Source organism: Chanodichthys erythropterus, chromosome 11, assembly GCF_024489055.1.
Source record: "Chanodichthys erythropterus isolate Z2021 chromosome 11, ASM2448905v1, whole genome shotgun sequence".
Classification (NCBI taxonomy): domain Eukaryota; kingdom Metazoa; phylum Chordata; class Actinopteri; order Cypriniformes; family Xenocyprididae; genus Chanodichthys; species Chanodichthys erythropterus.
This window is the reverse complement of record NC_090231.1, coordinates 9,144,081-9,164,608: the sequence shown is the minus strand read 5'-3', so window position 1 is coordinate 9,164,608 and position 20,528 is coordinate 9,144,081. Positions and strand designations below refer to the sequence as shown.

Below are 20,528 nucleotides of genomic sequence, written 5' to 3'. Positions count from 1 at the left end.
AACACAATGTTGTGCTTTTTGTAGAATAAAGAAAACTAACATGATGCGTGATCTCTCGTCTCCCTCTGAACGAAGTCCAATCTGATAGTTCTCAGAAAATGAACTGTAACTTATGAATACTAATGAAAAAAAAATGACACTTATGTCTAAAGAAACGTTGAAATGTCAGGTTTTAAGTCGTGCAAGTCAATCGAAAACAAATATTCTGTGTTTATGTAATCTGTATGAAAAGAGAGCCATGTCAGAAGTCCGTGATTCAGCTCATTATCCGTTAATGCGGCCACACCCACGGAGCCAGCGCTATTCAGAGGCAAATTCAGTCAATACATGCATTCATCGTCTCAATCGTGTATTTATTGTCTTGAAAAGTGTTTATCTGGATGTTAAAGCCATGGTTAGCGACCTCTAGAAGACATGCCGTTAGTTCCTAGTTCCTTTTCTTCTTTATATGAATTTGTGGACTAAAAGTGTACAGAGCGCCCTCCGGCTGCAAGTATGAATTGAAAACACAGTATCCAGCACTCATAGTGATGACAACAAATATTGAATAAATATTACTCCTCAGTATAGAAAATTGACATAAATATATAAGATTCCATCAATATTTCTCCAAATGTGCATGCTTTTTAGCTAAAAAGCCTATAAGAAACGCCACAGAGGTAACAATTGTTCAGACACTTTGCATCACAGAAATACATTATATTTTAAAGAATATAATAGAATACCATTATTTTAAATTGAGCTGAGACATGATTACAGAGGGGTTTTTTTCACAGCCTACCTGACTGAAAGGCCTCATTAGTATGCAAGTCATTTCAGGTCATTATTATGTGATTCTTTTGTCTTCTCAGGTGTAAATGACCCATTATACATGATGATTCACGCCTACACGCATACTGTGTTTCTTGACAAAAAGTGTCTTACAAAAACTAAATCAATATATTGTTATAAATGAAGGAGTAGGCAGCATCATTTTTACATAATTCTGAAGCAAAAACTCTAGCCTACAACCTCCAATACCCACAAGTCTTGTGAACACAGATTTAATATACTTTTTTTGGCCTTATTTCATTTTTTTTTTACTTACGTTTTTTGTTTTTTCAATAACCATGCATAAACGTTATTCCTTCAAAAACACAAACATGTACATACATGTTCCTCAAATACTATGGTAGCCTAGTTTGTGCTGAATACAGTGTAATGACACTTTTCCCATTAATATGTTTAAGAACAACTGAAAAAAGCACAAATGTCAGGGCATGTCAAAACTTCTCCAGGCCCCAAATCAGCCTCAGACTCCAGAGGGTTAAAATGACATTAAAAAATTTGAATATAATATGACTAAATACTGTATGGCAGTGTGTGTGTAAGCTGATTTTGACGTGATTTCCTCCAAGTACAACATGTTCCTGGATCAACATCTTTGTAGATCCTGGAACAAAATTTCAATCAACCAATCAGATTTGAGTGACAAGTTTACAGTTTATGTCAAGTTTAGGTTTTCAACCAGGTTTAGGTGCTTCTACATCAGTGTTATTCAATCATTTCCCTCTGATTTTAGGGATCAATTATGAGTAGGGTTAGATTTAGGGGAAGGGACAGAGTTTAGGACTACATTTTTGGCCAGGAATGTTGTTCCAGGATAAATAATGTTTATATGTTGATCCAGGAACATGTCAAAATCACGGTGACCGTGCAGGCTTAAACTTCTGGATATCTGCCAGTGAAGCTTCCCTGTACAGCAAGACAAACATCAGACCCAGACATCACTCACTGCATCCTTTCAGAACAGAGCTGGTTTCACATTCATAAAAGATGAGGACATCTCTGATCCATCACAGTATGCAAGCACACACACACACACACACACGCACACACACGTTTGTTTTGCTATCATAGTGAGGACATTCCATAGGCGTAATAGTTTTTATACTGTACAAACTGTACATTCTATCCCCTACACTACCCCTAAACCTACCCATCACAGAAAACATTCTGCATTTTTACATTTTTAACAGAACATTGTTTAGTACGTTTTTAAAGCTATTTTAAATATGAGGTCACATGCAATGTCCTCATATTTCATGTTTACGTCATAATACCAGTGTAATACCCATGTCATTATACAAATTTGTGTCCTCATAAATCACAAACACACACACACAGAGAGAGAGAGAGAGAGAGAGAGAGAGAGTGATGTCAGATGGTGACTCAGAGGAATCTCACAATGATTGCTATTTTTGTTTAATATCTACCTCTTCCTCTCCTAATCCTCCCCTCCCTCTCTTTTAGTTCCTCTCAAATCCTCAGTTTCTGTATTCACCCTGCTCTTCTTGCGTCACTTCGGCTCTCCCTGTTCATTCCCTTCTCTGTTTGCTGTCATTCTCTCCTCCTTTTTCTTTTTTATCCTCCTCTTTTGTCCTCTCTCTCATCTGAAGGGCACAGTGCCTCTGCAATGCCCTACATAGAGCTGGAACTACAAATCCCATGATTCCTTTCAGCAAAGCTGATTAGATCCAAGGAGTTATAAAACATGGAGAGCTATCTGTCAGCATTCCCATTTATCTCAATGCAAAGTGTATGTAGCCCAGAAGTACACAGACTGGATGCTGCCATTTTTACTTCATTGGTAAGAATTGTGATGTTGGCAGGGACGTACTGATTTGAAATATTAGAAACACTGATCTATAATAGAGAGAGATCAGTGAGTGCTAAGCAAGTCCTTAGCTGGTCTGATGGTCTGAATGGTAATTTCTGAGCCGTTTTAATTGAAAGCAACTTGTCTGTGCAAGTATATGTCAGGGCCATTGTTTTGTCTCAAGATGCATACCATGCAACACAAAATGTTTTTTTGTTTTTTTTCCTCTAAGGCATGTTTTTAAAAGCCACTTAAATGCCCTAATTACACTAAGGCCTAATCCTGGCTTGATCGATGACCTGTCTGTGAAACCGGGCCAAAGTATATTTGTGTAATTTGACATATTTAATTATTGCTGGTTTGAATAATATTCTGAGATTGCATTTCACTTTTTTTATTCATTTTGAGGAATAAAGACTCTGTTTTGTGCAAATAAGATGAGTAAATGTATGCTCACATTTAGTCAAGAGCTACATTAAATCACGTTTACACAGTGCACACAACACCTCTGCATTCGCTCCCAATTGAGATGCTCTCAACATGGGGACAGGAGAGCTGTCAGACTATAAATGGATCTTCTAACTGTCAGACTATGACTTTTGTTACATATTTGACAAGTTACTCAAATATTTTGTTGTATTTAAAAGTAATGTTATTTTATGAGTTACTTGAAAAAAGTAATCTGACTTGTAATGCGTTACCCTCAACACTGTTTATGCCATCTATCAGAAGTACCAAAAGCCCTGCACATTTTATATGTCTCATCTATCACACCTGATTCAACTCATGAGCTCATTAGTAGAGACTGCAAGGCCTGAAATGGGTTTGTCAGATATAGGGAGAAATACAATTTGTGCAGGGCTGGTGGTACTCCAGGTACTCCATGCATCGACGTCACTTTCCCGCCGGAATGCGCTCCCTCTGCTGGACTGAGTGGCAAAAGAACCTGCTGCGTGACTGGATTTAATAGGGGAAACTGCGAAAACGCGAGTAAAACAAACGATTACACTAAAGGTTGGAACCGAAAGTGTTCCTTATGACTTGTCAAATAAACCTAATCCATGGGTATCAACATGCAGCCAGGAGTCGTGTTTCCTGACATTTATATGTGCCTGATTTCGACACCGGGGAAATACATAAAGCAAATCTGCCTGTGAATATTTTATATAACTACAATATAGGTAGGTTTAAATCAGAGTAATCAGTTATATCAATGTTATATATATCGTCATATCGCCCAGCCCTACAACTTGTATAGTTTTTGTCAGTGTTTATTTAAAAACACCCAATTATGCAGAATATACAGTAAGATGGCAAATATTTAATTGATGAGTTGTTAACACAATATATAACAATATATACGGTATGATTTTACCTCAAAATCCAACAATTTGACAAAATGATAACTGCAAATCCATGTTTCTATGCTGGAGTCCAGTTGTTTCTGTGAATTGCAGTGATCCATTCACCTCCCCCTTCATATCTGCCACAATAATTTAAATGTATGCTTTACTTTTGCAGTTTAAATAAACTTTACATCTAACATATTTCAATGAAGCATCTTGCGTTACTAATATTTATTATGAATTGAATGAACATGAGGGCAGATTCCTTGAGCGAAGTTGATGAAGTGACGCTCGAGTGATCAAGAACATTCCAATATACAGATAACATTTTCTATGATTCCTCTGTCCTCGTTTTTTTCCCTTGCATCCTCTCCTCACATCCTACGGGGGTGGAGCTGAGACGAAAGGAAGCGAGGAAAGGAAACGAGGATGCACAAATAAGAAATGAGAAGCATCCCAGGACAGGTTTGAGAACCACTGCACTAATCGGTTGTTCCCATGCAAACGCATGGCCTTGTGGTGCTGCTGTGGTGTGAAAAATAATAATTTAGTTCAATTCAGGTTTTCTCTGCTCTGACTTTTTTTTTCTAAACTATGGCTTTTGCTTAAGAAATATTATTGAAAGGCTTCTTTTAAAAAACTATTGAGATTTATGTCATCCTCTGAATTGCTTATGAAGTGTATCTGAGTGTCTTTTTAAGTCAAAGCAGTACAGCTATTAGAACAGTCCTGTATCATTATAATTATAATGTGACTCCAACCCAGTAGCAATATGCAATTTGTGATAGTGAAAGGGAGAGAGAGAAAGATAAATATGTAAGAGAAAATGAAAAAGAAAGCAAAGAGTCCTCAAAATATTGAATCCAAGTGCAATAAAAGCATCATGAACAAATTTGTATACTCCAAAAAAATTCATTATTCATTCTTTTACTCGTTCAAATGCAGGGAATCTTAATCAAGTGTCCATTTAGAAGAAATCAACCAGAGAGTGAGTGAGTGAGTGAGACATGACCTAACTGCCAAATGCTTAAAACGAGTGAATCAAAATATGGTATACATGTTACTCGTTCTGACCTTAATGGAAAAAATAGTACTGCTTGTATGTGTCTTAGAATGGCTGAATACAATCACCTGAAAATCATAGCTCAATTGCAGTCAATCACCCTTATCTATTAGTTGCCATGGAAACACCAATGAGCTGTCAGCAAACAAAGCTGTCATTCAAACAGTCAGCGTTCCAAAGGCGTGAACAAACATTGTGCAGCACTAACAGCATGCAGGGCAATAAGATACACTACCCAGAAACACAGGTCAACATTGTTTTGAAATTTTTCTATAAAAATTAATGAAGACACGTTCTTTGTTCAGCACAGATCTTAATCATCAAAAACCCAGAGAAATCCCTCGTTGATTCAGATATAAAACATCCTCTTTTGTTCCTGGACATTTCATAAATAATTACAGAACTGGGCTGATGCTGAGATCTCTAAAGCTTTGTTCAGACAGGCAGGACAAATCTGATGTACTCGGACATACAGTATCTGACTCATCGGTCTATAGCAGAGAACCAAATTAAATCTGATTTTTAAATCACAGCCATATATACAGTTTGAAATCCAATCAGATTTTTACAAATATGTCAGTCTGAAAGGTCAGGTTGTATTTCAAGTAATATGTTTGTGATGTAATGACTTAAAGGTGCCTCAGAACTTTTTTCTAAAAGATGTAATATAAGTCTAAGGTGTCCCCTGAATGTGTCTGTGAAGTTTCAGCTCAAAATACCCCATAGATTTTTTTTTATTCATTTTTTAACCGCCTATTTTGGGGCATAATTAGAAATGAGCCGATTCAGGGTGTGTGGCCCTTTAAATCTGGTGCTCCACGCCCAAGAGCTCGTGCTTGCCTTAAACAACATAAAAAAAGTTCACACAGCTAATATAACCCTCAAAATGGATCTTTACAAAGTGTTCGTCATGCAGCATGTCTAATCGCGTAAGTACAGTGTTTATTTAGATGTTTACATTTGATTCTGAATGAGTTTGAGGCTATAATGCTCTGTGGCTAACGTCTAATGCTACACTGTTGGAGAGATTTATAAAGAATGAAGTTGTGTTTATGAATTATACAGACTGCAAGTGTTTAATAATGAAAATAGTGACGGCTCTTGTCTCCATGAATACAGTAAGAAACGATGGTAACTTTAACCACATTTAACAGTACATTAGCAACATGCTAACGAAACATTTAGAAAGACAATTTACAAATATCACTAAAAATATCATGTTATCATGGATCATGTCAGTTATTATTGCTCCATCTGCCATTTTTCGCTATTGTTCTTGCTTGCTTACCTAGTCTGATGATTCAGCTGTGCACAGATCCAGATGTTCTGCCCTTGTCTAATGCCTTTCATAATGTTGGGAACATGGGCTGGCATATGCAAATGTTGGGGGCGTACACCCCGACTGTCACGTAACAGTCTGTGTTATGTTGAGATTCGCCTGTTCTTTGGAGGTCTTTTAAACAAATGAGATTTATATAAGAAGGAGGAAACAATGGAGTTTGAGACTCACTGTATGTCATTTCCATGTACTGAACTCTTGTTATTTAACTATGCCAAGATAAGTTCAATTTTTGAATCTAGGGCACCTTTAAATTTTGTTTTGCTCTCCACTTTTATGACCTTTATGTAATATTATACAAACTACTCAATATTGTCTGGAGCTATGTCTGAACACCCTCATATTCACTTACACTTTTCTCACATAGTAAACTTGTGCATTGAAGTCAACAATGCCTCTGTCACATCCTCTCATGTGCCTTGTGTGTTCATGTATGAGCAGAACAAAATTTTCATCTATCCATCCTCACAGCAGCTGCTCTCAGTTGTCATATGAGTAAATCTCTCGCTGACGCTAACATCATCACTGTAGCAACTGATGCAGATATACCGGAAATTGACTACACATTCTGAACAAACAGATCAGATTGCATCACTTACCGTACAAAATGACAGTCCTTAAGATCAGATTGGACTAATATGCAGTGTGTTTGATTCCAGGCTCTGTATGTATGTATGTGTATAATAAAACAGTCTGGGTGAGATGGCACAGTCTGGTTAAAGTTGAGTTAGAGCCAGACCAATTACCCAAAGCGCCCACAGAGACTATGAGTCCCTTTCACAGCTAGTAATTAACCTAATGAACTGATTACAGCCCCTGCAGTACATCCTACGATTTTGTGTGTGCATGTGCGATCTAATTAGAGACTAAATCACACAGCCTGAGAATTTACTACCTCTGAGGTGTTGCCCTGGAGAAGCCAAGACTCATTCAGTAAGTGTCAGATCCTAAACATGCAGTGTGATAATGGAAACTGCTGCACACATACAATTCACAGGTCGTTCATCTTATTAGTTTTACTAAATGATGAATAAATACATCATTTGACACATTATATCACTGTGCATGTTATTAAAACATGGACCACAGCCCTCCACGTTCACTGATATGCGCTTTGCAATGTCCAAATCAAAACTTTTGTATTTGATCTCACATAAATCTTAAATAAATGTAATTTAACCATATATACAACCACTAATTGATCTAAAAAGGTGTCTAAAAATCAGAGCATCACATCGGCATATGAGAGACAGACAGCAAGAGAAAAGGAGAAAGAAATGCTTTCAAGTCCTAAACGAGGGGAAGCTAGCCAAAGGAGACTGAGGAGCATGAAAGACAGAGACTCTTTTGAACGGTAACATTTTCATTTGATAGATGTCCCTACCCCCACACATCCCAGAGAGCATCTAATGCTGCAACCATGTCAGCTTGCCGTTTTAGATATTAGTGTTCATTAGATGCTAAAATGAATGCATTTAAATCTGAATGAGCTGCCACATCGGAGTGTGTTGCAGACCTCAGGAGGAAGTGGCATTTGAGAGATGTGTACATGTACTGTAGACATATGTGTGATCCAATCTATAGACTGTCAGGACACACAAGAACACTCATCACTTTTGGCTGGTGATAAATGCAAATCCTACATAACCCATATCCACAGAAAATCAGTATGCTTAATTTATTATAGTTTAATTTTGGTTAACAATAACAACCCTGGTTTATGTTATATTTTGGATGCTGGTCCACGTGGTCATTCTTACTCATTCTATAGCTTAAAGGGATAGTTCACCCAAAAATTTGAAATTCTGTCATTGTTTACTTTCCATCACGTTGTTTCAAACCTGTATGTATTTCTTTCTTCTGCTGAACACAAAAGAAGATATTTTAAAGAACATGGGTAACCAAACAGCTGATGGGCCCCACAGACTTTCATAGTATATGGGGGGAAAAATGCTATGGGGCCCATCAACTGTTTGGTTACCCATATTCTTTAAAATATCTTCTTTTGTGTTCAGCAGAAGAAAGAAATACGTACATTTTTGGGACAACTTGAGGGTGATTAAATGATGACAGAATTTTCATTTTTTGGGTGAACTATCCTTTTGAGAATCTTAATCAAGTTCGCTAATATTTAATTTAAGTATCAGTTGGTATCAAAAGTTTCACCTAATGGGGATAACGAAACAAAAAAATAAAAATGATCTAATTACTAACATTCAGTATGAGTACAGAGCTATAAAATTAATGTGGTTAGTATAGCTCACATAATCTGGTCTCGGAAGAATCTGATAAGAAAGGTTTAACATCCGTTTTGGCATCATGGGAAATCCCAGTACAGTTTGTTACATTACTGAGATCTCTTCCATACAGGAGACACAAGATTACCAAGATCGTTAGCACTATTAAAATGGGATTATTCTTCAAGACAAATGTTTCAGTTACAGTTATTAACCTAGGATGTCTGCGATTTGATGGAATTAATTAAGGTGAGGATCATACTCAGCACTGAGCGGTCAGGAGATTGGACTCCTCTTATGGATTAATTCTCTTTTTACATTTGAACAGCACTCAAATTTGATTAAGAGAAAAATATTGCAAACAAATTACACTGAACAAAATTAAAAACGCAACACTTTTGTTTTTGCCCCCATTTTTCATGACCTGAACTCAATGATCTAAGACTTCTTCTATGTACACAAAAGGCCTTTTTCTCTCAAATATTGTTCACAAATCTGTGTTAGTGAGCACTTCTCCTTTGCCGAGATAATCCATCCACCTCACAGGTGTGGCATATCAAGATGCTGATTAGACAGCATGATTATTGCACAGGTGCGCCTTAGGCTGGCCACAATAAAAGGACACTCTAAAACGTGCAGTTTTACTGTATTGGGGGGGTCCAAAAAACAGTCAATATCTGGTGTGACCACCATTTGCCTCATGCAGTGCAACACATCTCCTTCACATAGAGTTGATCAGGTTGTTGATTGTTCCTGTGGAATGTTGGTCCACTCCTTTTCAATGGCTGTGCAAAGTTGCTGGATATTGGCAGGAAGTGGAACACGCTGTCGTATACGCTGATCCAGAGCATGCTCAATGTGTGACATGTCTGGTGAATATGCTGGCCATGCAAGAACTGGATGTTTTCAGCTTCCAGGAATTGTGGACAGATCCTTGCAACATGGGGCCGTGCGTTATCATGCTGCAACATGAGGTGATGGTCGTGGATGAATGGCACAACAATGGGCCTCAGGATCTCGTCACGGTATCTGTGTGCATTCAAAATGCCATCAATAAAATGCACCTGTATTCATTGTCCATAACATACACCTGCCCATACCATAACCACACCTCCACCATGGGCCACTCCATCCATAACGCTGACATCAGCAAATCGCTCACCCACACAACGCCATACATGCTGTCTGCCATCTGCCCTGTACAGTGAAAACCGGGATTCATCCGTGAAGAGAACACCTCTCCAAAGTGCCAGACGGCATCGAATGTAAGCATTTGCCCACTCAAGTCGGTTACGATGACGAACTGCAGTCAGGTTCGGTTACACGTGGTCTGCGGTTGTGAGGCCAGTTGGATGTACTGCCAAATTCTGTTAAACGCTTTTGGAGTCGGCTTATGGTAGAGAAACGAACATTCAATTCACTGGCAACAGCTCTGGTGGATATTCCTGCAGTCAGCATGGCAACTGCACACTCCCTCAAAACTTGGGACATCTGTGGCATTGTGCTGTGTGATAAAACTGCACATTTTAGATTGGCCTTTTATAGTGGCCAGCCTAAGGCACACCTGTGCAATAATCATGCCGTCTAATCAGCATCTTGATATGCCACACCTGTGAGGTGGATGGATTATCTCGGCAAAGGAGAAGTGCTCACCAACACAGATTTAGACAGATTTGTGAACAAATAGGCCTTTTGTGTACATAGAAAAAGTCTTAGATCTTTGAGTTCAGCTCATGAAAAATGGGTGCAAAAACAAAAGTGTTTTGTTCAGTGTGTATACTGCAAATATATACATTCTTGCCTGGATTTTAATTTTTCCATAGGTTGTGTGAGAAAAACAAAGACATGTTTGAATTTCCCTAACTAGTTCCATGTGAACAAGGATTTTGAATAAATCAGAAAAAAAACTTAAGACCTCAATTTAATCTAATTTCCATCTAGGAGAAACAATTGAGATATTAAAAATATCTAATTTGAATACAAACCTAATTGTACACAATTGTACACTGAATATTGATGGCTTTGAGACAAATTGCTTATGTTCCTCTATTGTAAGTCGATTCGGATAAAAACCTCAACCTTTTTGACTTTAAGGACCCCCTATTGTCCACAACAATATTTGAAGGCCCCCCTCACTCACAATTTCTACCCAATAAAATATTTTATAGCTTGACATACCAAGAAAGATGTATATTTGTTATAAAAAAATATATATATAATAAAAAAAAAATTCTTGATTTTTAATCATTTCAGCTTTTTTTTCATGCTTGTTTTGTCTTATTTTAAATAATTTTAAGTCATGTTGAAGGTCCCCTTGGAAGTTTGCTGGCTCCCTGGTTGACAACTACTATGCTAGATGCATAAATATAAACTGGTGATTTTCCCATGCAATCATGACTATATTCATGCATAAATTTGATGAATTACACAGTATATGTATGTGTCTTTAACTGTCCAGACTGCCCAATTCTGTCATTCATTATAGGCTTAGCATTAATGCTGTGGTAATCAGATCAGCACACATAACCATGTCCTGCTAGCCTAGATAAACCTTATGATACACACACACACATACAAACACACATCCTGCATCATGTCTCATACAAATCTAAGCCAATACACATATGCATGAATGCACAAAGCCAATCATGAATCCGCTCGTGACAGGAAGAGATTATCAGACGGATGAGACCGGGATGAGTTTCACAATCAAATAAATCACATAATCACTAATATAACATCGCACAAACACAGTTTTCAGTGCTCATTCTAGAGAAAACTACACAGTAATATAAGGAATAGCCTATCCAAACCTGTGAGAAGACTCTATTGCAGATTGTCTGTCCTTCTGTTGTTCTTACTGAACTGTTGGAGGAGGTTTCCAAAAAGTCTTCCTCTCTCAAGCGATTGACATCTCCCTGCACACCCCCATCACAGCCAAACAAGAATGGAGCAAAGCAACACACACTGCCTGGACACAGCCCGGGCATGATGGGTCCCTTCAGCCATCGACAGGTACACATACACTTTCACACAGTAACATGCTGATTTCCTTTGTGCTGCACCTGAAAGACACGCCTTCTTCTGAAAAAGAACTTCCTCTTACAGGTGAAGTGATAAGACTGCCCATCCTATTACGCACAGACCTACCGTGTGAGAATGAAAACACAAAGAGACGTGTAAAGGTCTATATTAATAACTAGAAAAACTGGTTTGGTAAGCGTCTTTATTCACAGAACTACAGGAAATCTCAAGCACCTATATTCAAGACAGATGTTCCTATTGGATCAGGACAGCAAAAAAAAGTAACATTTTTAAATGTCTTTATACTGTCACTTTTGATCATTTTAATGCATCCTTGCTGAATAAAAGTTTTCAACATTGATAATATACACACACACACACACACACACACACACACACAAACACATATATATATATATATATATTTATATATATATATATATATATATATATATATATATATATATATATATATATATATATATAAAGCATAAATAAATTTATAAGCATAAAATAAAATATTTTTTTCATAGTGTGATTTTTGGGGAATTGAATTCCCAATTAGGGTCAATTTGATCTGTTCCAACAAGGCCATACAAATCGAACAGTGCATGAGAGTTAAATTGTAAACATATTTCCACAATATTACTGGTTTTGTGTATGAATATCTATATATATATATATATATATATATATATATATATATATATATATATATATATATATATATATATAATTTTACAATTTCATATTTGTGTGTGTGTGTATATATATATATATATATATATATATATATATATATATATATATATATATATATATATATATATAAAGCATAAAATAAATGTCCTATTTGTCATCTGACAGACATGCTAAATGGAACATTTAGAAATATCTAGTAAACATCTTGACTGTTGAACATGCCTAGAAGTGTCAGTTTTAGAAACAGGTGGGATGTGGAAAAGATGAGCAAGATGCATTTGGTGAGTGGTGGAAAAAGACGGAAATACAGCCAGAAATACAAACAGTGAAGCATGAAGAGTGGGCTCTAATCTGATTCTCTTGTGAGTACTGCATAAGGAGACAATGTAATGAGCAAAACGATATGTTCATCTCTTTGACAGCAAACACTGAAAGACAGAGAGAATTTGTCCCTCTATCTTGTATTTGTACAAACCTTGTACAAACTACATGGGTTAAGTTAAGGTTTAGGGGTAGGTTCAGGGTTAGTGCCTAGTTAGTGTCATTACTATAATAAGTACATAGTATGTTCATGCGAAACTGGACTGTAAAATAAAGTGCTACCTTATCTTCAGTTCACATTACTGTCACTCTAAACCTCCCTGTCTTGATGTGTCTGCTGTTTTACAGCCTGGAAATGAGATAAAACATCTCCTTACTGTAGTGCAAGGCTGAATGAAGGAACACATCACCCCTTATGGCTCTGTTTATGAGAATAGGATGAATGAGAGCATTTGTGGGTTGCAGTTAATTGTGAAGACACTAGAGGGCGGTAGTTGCTGGAGCTAAAGCAGTACTGCAGTTATTTGTAACTGTCTGTCTCTGTTGAGCCCAAAAGCACTGATATACTAAAGTGTGTGCTGATCACACACACATTTACATACCCAAACACAATGTTCACACTGGTGCAATTTCACATGTGAAATATGCATTTTCACAGCTGACGTTAAATGGCAGCCCGTGATATTATGATGGCATGCAGGGTTGTCATAGCAACTACATTGGCCCCCTGGTTGGCGAGGAGACGGACGATCTGAAGGGCCACCAGGCCATACACACATACACATTGTAAATCTACACAAATTCCCACATCAACATGCTGGCCGAAAGGCAACCTGCTGCTGGAGAGGAAATGAAATGCTTTGTCACTTCCTGCGAGAGAGCGAAACAAACGCAGGGGGATTGGCAAAGTCACACGACATATGGAGCTAAGCCAGCTAATCTGTGTATGGAGAGAAAGAGCCCAATGCAAAATTAAACCTAATGAACCCGGTGTCAGATTTAGTGCATCAGAGTCAACACAATTCCCTCAGTGGATGCACAGCAGAAATTCTCTTCCGTATTTATACTGAATAAACCTTACTGGTACCAAGGGTAGATTATCTGAGTATACTATAATGATTAAAATGAGAAGAGGAAGTCGAAGGACAGTTTGGAAAATTAGAACATATGAACATGCGCACACACACACACACACAAGACTGCTGTGGGAGATCGCTCTAATCTCGTTGCAGAATTACGGATGACTGCTTCCAGCATACGCCACAAATCTGGGACTGATTCACATAATCCCTTGAGAGAGAGAGAGAGAGAGAGAGAGAGAGAGAGACAGACAGACAGACTGAAGACAATGAAGTAATGAAAAGAAGACAGGTTAATTGAAAAAGAGAAGAAAGTCTTAAAAAAAGAGTGCAGATCAAAACTGTTTTCGTCATTTAAAAATAATAATTTTGCCCAAAAGAAAAAAAACAAACAAACAATAAAAGCAGTGACAGGAAAAATAAAAATGTTAATATGTGTCAGTATTTATAATTTAAAATATTATGTACAGAAAATAAAATACAATTCAACAAGGCATTAATAAATATAAAGATGTAATAAATAAAAAAATATATGACATATAAATAGAATATGCAATAAATTCTGACAATCCCGTGCTAATCTTGAGTGCCTATAGAGTAGTATAGCAACCTTCATATCTCCAAAGAGTCTTTAGTTTTATCAGATTCACCGAAATGCACAACTCCACAATTTGCATCCACTGTTCTTTAATGTTGGGTTCTTTGGGAAGCTGAACAAAGTTCACCTCACAACCAAAAACACACTTCTTTGGTAACATTGTTGATTTCATGGTCTAGAAACTAAATGACAAATCTTTCTCAAGCCAGTACCCCGAACGAAGCACGTTTATGGGCGCGCTCTTATGAGAGAAGTGCCCATACAAGGAATTCCGCCCTTTATGATGTCATACAGGACCATACTCGAAAAAAAAAAAAACTTTCTGAAACTTAGACGAATGTATTTGGCACAGGCGTCATACGTCCAACTCGTTTTTTGAAACTTTAACCATGTTTAGCAAGAGAATCCAACTCTTTAACAGTGTAAGAATGCATGAAATTGCATTATATCCTCTTTAATAGTTAAAATATACAATATATAATACAAACCTGATTCCAAAAAAGTTGGGACACTGTACAAATTGTGAATAAAAAAGGAATGTAATAATTTACAAATCTCATAAACTTAAATTTTATTCAAAATAGAATATAAGTAACATATCAAATGTTGAAAGTGAGACATTTTGAAATGTCTTGCCAAATATTGGCTCATTTTGGATTTCATGAGAGCTACACATTCCAAAAAAGTTGGGACAGGTAGCAAATAGAGGCCGGAAAAGTTAAATGTACATATAAGGAACAGCTGGAGGATCAATTAGCAACTTATTAGGTCAATTGGCAACATGATTGGGTATAAAAAGAGCCTCTCAGAGTGGCAGTGTCTCTCAGAAGTCAAGATGGGCAGAGGATCACCAATTCCCCCAATGCTGCGGCGAAAAATAGAGGAGCAATATCAGAAAGGAGTTTCTCAGAGAAAAATTGCAAAGAGTTTGAAGTTATCATCATCTACAGTGAATAATATCATCCAAAGATTCAGAGAATCTGGAACAATCTCTGTGCATAAGGGTCAAGGCCGGAAAACCATACTGGATGCCCGTGATCTTCAGGACCTTAGAAGACACTGCATCACATACAGGAATGCTACTGTAATGGAAATCACAACATGGGCTCAGGAATACTTCCAGAAAACATTGTCGGTGAACACAATCCACCGTGCCATTCGCCGTTGCCGGCTAAAACTCTATAGGTCAAAAAAGAAGCCATATATAAACATGATCCAGAAGCGCAGGTGTTTTCTCTGGGCCAAGGATCATTTAAAATGGACTGTGGCAAAGTGGAAAACTGTTCTGTGGTCAGACGAATCAAAATTTGAAGTTCTTTTTGGAAAACTGGGACGCCATGTCATCCAGACTAAAGAGGACAAGGACAACCCAAGTTGTTACCAGCGCTCAGTTCAGAAGCCTGCATCTCTGATGGTATGGGGTTGCATGAGTGCGTGTGGCATGGGCAGCTTACACATCTGGAAAGGCACCATCAATGCTGAAAGGTACATCCAAGTTCTAGAACAACATATGCTCCCATCCAGACGTTGTCTCTTTCAGGGAAGGCCTTGCATTTTCCAACATGACAATGCCAGACAACATACTGCATCAATTACAACATCATGGCTGCGTAGAAGAAGGATCCGGGTACTGAAATAGCCAGCCTGCAGTCCAGATCTTTCACCCATAGAAAACATCTGGCGCATCATAAAGAGGAAGATGTGACAAAGAAGACCTAAGACAGTTGAGCAACTAGAAGCCTGTATTAGACAAGTATGGGACAACATTCCTATTCCTAAACTTGAGCAACTTGTCTCCTCAATCCCCAGACGTTTGCAGACTGTTATAAAAAGAAGAGGGGATGCCACACAGTGGTAAACATGGCCTTGTCCCAACTTTTTTGAGATGTGTTGATGCCATGAAATTTAAAATCAACTTATTTTTCCCTTAAAATGATACATTTTCTCAGTTTAAACATTTGATATGTCATCTATGTTGTATTCTGAATAAAATATCGAAATTTGAAACTTCCACATCATTGCATTGTTTTTATTCACAATTTGTACAGTGTCCCAACTTTTTTGGAATCAGGTTTGTATATATAATAAGTATATATTTTATAAAATAATGTGGAAGTAATTATAATATAAAATATTATGTAAATAAATAAATAGAGTTCAACTAGACATTAACATGAACATAAGGAATAATCCCAGATTAACAATCAATACTATGAATAAAACATCAGCAAGGCTAGAAGAAAGAGAAGAGATTATGACTAAAGAATCACAGTGTGCACCACACATACACAGTGTGAATGGAGGCCGAGGGAGAGGAAGAAAGAGATTGAGATGTTCCACAGAGGTGACAACACCTACAGAGTGAACACCTGCTGATCGTGCCATGAGCGCTGGACAGAACAAAGGCCTTTTGATTGAAGTCCTGTCACTGCTGCTCCCTTATGACATACACGCAAATGCTGGGATCAGTCACGACATGCTCCTCAACCCTGAGTGCTCTGCGGCTTGTGCCGTCTCCACGGGAACAATTGCCAGCCATTTCTGCTGAAGCGGGATGAGTGGCGTTCCGCTAAAGAGCCCACTGTCCCTCCTCAAACTCCTCCACAAACAACATTTCAGCCCTCACACAAGCTCCTGTCCACCTCATTACACATATGAGTGGAATATGTCTGCTGGACAGGTTTAAATGGTTGAAATATAGCCAGTAAAAGAAGAAAAAACTTTTCTTAAACTTTATTTAAAAAAGTTAAAATTTAAAGTTATTATTTTTTTTTTTTTACAAGATTGAGCGTTTAGACTTTAACCTAAAATTGTAGCATGCAAATATGACTGATCATTCTATTAAAAGTCCTTGTAGTAGAAAGGGGAAACACAAGTATAAATAAATATGTTGTTCATTTAAATGTTAAGTAAAGTAAAATATAATAAACTTTTTGCAATTTATATTTAAATTTAATTTGGTCAAAATACATAAGTACTTTACAGTGGCTGTCAATGGAGAAGGTATGTGGTTATAACATCTACCAGTAGGGACTAATTGTTTAAAGACGCGATGAAACAGAAGTAGCAACATATCTTTTCTTTCGTATTGTGAAATACATCCGAGTGAAACAGAATATTGAAAAAGGAAAAAAAAAATAAAAAATGTAGGAGGGGACTTGATTCCATTTATCGTTATTCATTCCATAAAAAATGAATGCAACTGTAAGAAAGGGGCGGGGTTTAAGCAGACAAGATGACTAAAGAAGTCCAGCATATGTGACCAGAGAAAAGTCTGTCATTTCATCGGAAGATTGAGACATTTTGATTAAAAATCATAAGGTACAAAAAAGTTAAATAAATATACTGTATACATAGATAATAAGGTCTATAATATGCATTTACAGCATTCATTTTTGTTTCATGCTGACTTTAAGTGAAAGTAAAAGTGACATGTGAATGCCAAATATGGTGACCCATGCATTTAAACCATCCAATTAGTGCACACACATTACAAGTAGTGAGTGGTGTGTAGTGAACACACACGCACATAACAGCCATTTGCTATGGTGCTCAGGGAGCGATTGAGGGTTAGATGCCTTGCTCAAGGTCACCTCAGTCATTTCCTGTCGGTATTGAGAATTGAACCCACAACCGTTGAGTTACCAGTCTGACTCTTTAACCATTAGGCCATTTTTTTTTAAGTTAACAACCCAAAACTGATTACCTGTATTCAGCTGAACATGGTTCGATTGAGTTCCTTTCTATTTAATTAAATTCAACAGAATACAATTCACATTTTTGTATTTGTCTGTAAATAAACAAACATTCATAAGTTAACATAGTTCATATAACCTTTGACAATTAAGTTTTGTTTAAAATTTTGTATATTAACATAATAGATAGCTGATAATATAATGCCAGTCCAGTAAAAATGGATAAAGAGATGAAGAATAGACTGAATTATTGCTTGTGGTTGTACTGAATATCTCCTTAACAGTCCCACTGTGTTGTTGTTGTTGTTGTTGGCAGGGTTGCCAGATCTACAATCACAAAAATTGTTTTGAAAGGCAAGCTATAAAACACAACAAGCTTAATTAAGCCTTAATCAATCCCTATATCACAAACACATAAACAGACCGAACACAGCGAGTCTAGTGGGAAAGATAGATTACAAACCACATACAGCTGTCGTGAATGTAAGTGCACACTCACACACAGCAGAGAAAGAGAAAGCGCTGTTAAAGGCTAACATTCCACTTAACCTTTCCAGTGAGACACACACACACCTGACCTAGCACCTGTTCTGTGAGTGCAGGTCGCAGCTGTACACCTGTATCGTCTCGTCTCCTGACTGTGTTTAAGTGAATGTTATTATATTTTATCATGTGAGTGTGCGTCTTGTCAGCAGTTCTTCTCTTTACTGGCAGCGCTCGGCTTCCTCAGGCAGTGAAATGTTTCTTTTTTTTGCTGAATTAATCAATCACTGAGCATGATCTTTATGCAGATGAATCTCTCTAGATAAGTGAAGAGAACTGAAACTTTCCAAACATTCAAATCACATCCTCTTAACGTCAACATGCATTATGAGTAAGATTTATAATGACTGGGTTCTTCAGGAGGCTGTAGGCTGATCACACCATCTGATCACACACACGCATATCCCCTTTCCACCATAATGGTGGCGGTGCCAGAGCCAGCGCTTGGCTGGGGATCTGAGGACCTTTCTCAGATCTGGTCTTCTGACATTAGTTTTGAGAATATATTAGATCCAAAGTAATTTAATTAAGCATCTTTACACAGCTCAAAGAGATTGGGATAGGCAACAACTACACTTAAGATGACAGTCTTTGCTACCTATTGATGAGGCATAGCTAGGTTAACTATTTATTGTATCTAGCTATTGTTAAAGTTTAGTTGGTTATTGTGTTTTGTGCATCTTTTCCCCTCTTCTACTCTTATTCCAAAGCAAATTCAACATTACTGTTCAAAAGTTTGGGGTCGGTCAGATTTTTTACTTTTCTCTCTTTTAAGAAATCTCTTATGCTCACTAATACTGCAATTATTTGATCAAAAATACAGTAAAAACAGTACTATTGTGAAATTTTATAACTGTTTTCTATTTTAATATATTTTAAAAATGTATTCCTGTGATGGCAGAGCTGAATTTTCAGGATCATTAAGTTAGTCTTCAAGGTCACATGATTCTTCAGGAATAATTCAAAAATGCTGATTTGGTGCTCAAAAAACATTTCTTATAGTTGTGCTGCTTAAAATTTTTGTGGACACCGTGATACATTTTTTCCAAGCAGCAACCTCCCTCCTTTTCATGTGAGGCCAATACAGAAGTAGATTAAAAAGCAATTCATCGACTGGCCACTAGGGACAGGCTCCAAAAGAGAGCAGAATCTCATTGAGTCCCATGTTAAAGTGCCTAACTTTACAGCAGAAATAGACATGTTTACAAGTTGGTACGAATTGTGGTTTTGGTCTATACTGATCATTTTGCCCTTCATGACAACTCTGAGGGGGGTGAATCCGTTTAAATTATATTAAGCCTTAAAGTTCTGCATAATTAAGGGCGTGGTCACTTGAGTGACAGGTGGATTGCTGTTGTCTGTGAGCCGTCACTCATTCCAGCCGCTGAATTTGGCATCTCTGGCATGTTTGTGCTTTTTTCTGGATTATTTTATACAATTATAACATAATAAGGTTCACCGCGTTAACAGTTGAGACAGGTGTGCGTCTGTGTGCACGCATGCGGAAGTAAAGGATCGTCTTGGCATTGGCTAAAAGTTTTGTTAGTGAGATTTACTATGACTATGGCTGGAGAATATCCCTCTCAAGACACCACAAACTCCGACAGCACTGCTTGGATATTATAACTAAAACTGCTGCATTTTTGACACAGGCTCATTTTTTTTGTGAGATATATAGTTTTACAACACAAACGCTACCCAGGTTGCATAATTTCTTGAAGAACAATGATGGAGAGCAGATCATTCAGAAGAAAATGTGATGCAAACAATGGATAATATATTAATATTTAATGGTTTTAAACTTTTGTGGACAAAAAGTACTGTTTTTTTTTGTTTTTTTTGTTTTTTTGTTTTTTTTGTTTTTTACAGTCATGGACATTTTACCCAAGTGCCATGGATTGGATTCATTTCGCGATCACTATTTCATTATAAAGGTTATTATG

The 20,528-nt window shown here is 37.2% G+C and overlaps 1 protein-coding gene across 2 annotated transcripts in view; it reads right to left on the bottom strand.

The window, feature by feature from the left end:
* Window positions 1-20,528, bottom strand: part of si:dkey-172j4.3 (diacylglycerol kinase delta) — a 91,230-nt gene that overhangs the window by 26,164 nt on the left and 44,538 nt on the right. The window contains exon 3 of one of the 2 annotated variants that reach the window (XM_067401455.1): window positions 11,437-11,769. The exons of the other annotated variant lie outside the window; for it this stretch is intronic. Coding sequence (XP_067257556.1) covers window positions 11,437-11,646 — 210 coding nt within the window. The 5' untranslated portion in view covers window positions 11,647-11,769. The remainder of the gene's footprint in view (window positions 1-11,436; window positions 11,770-20,528) is intronic. 2 annotated transcript variants of the gene reach the window in all.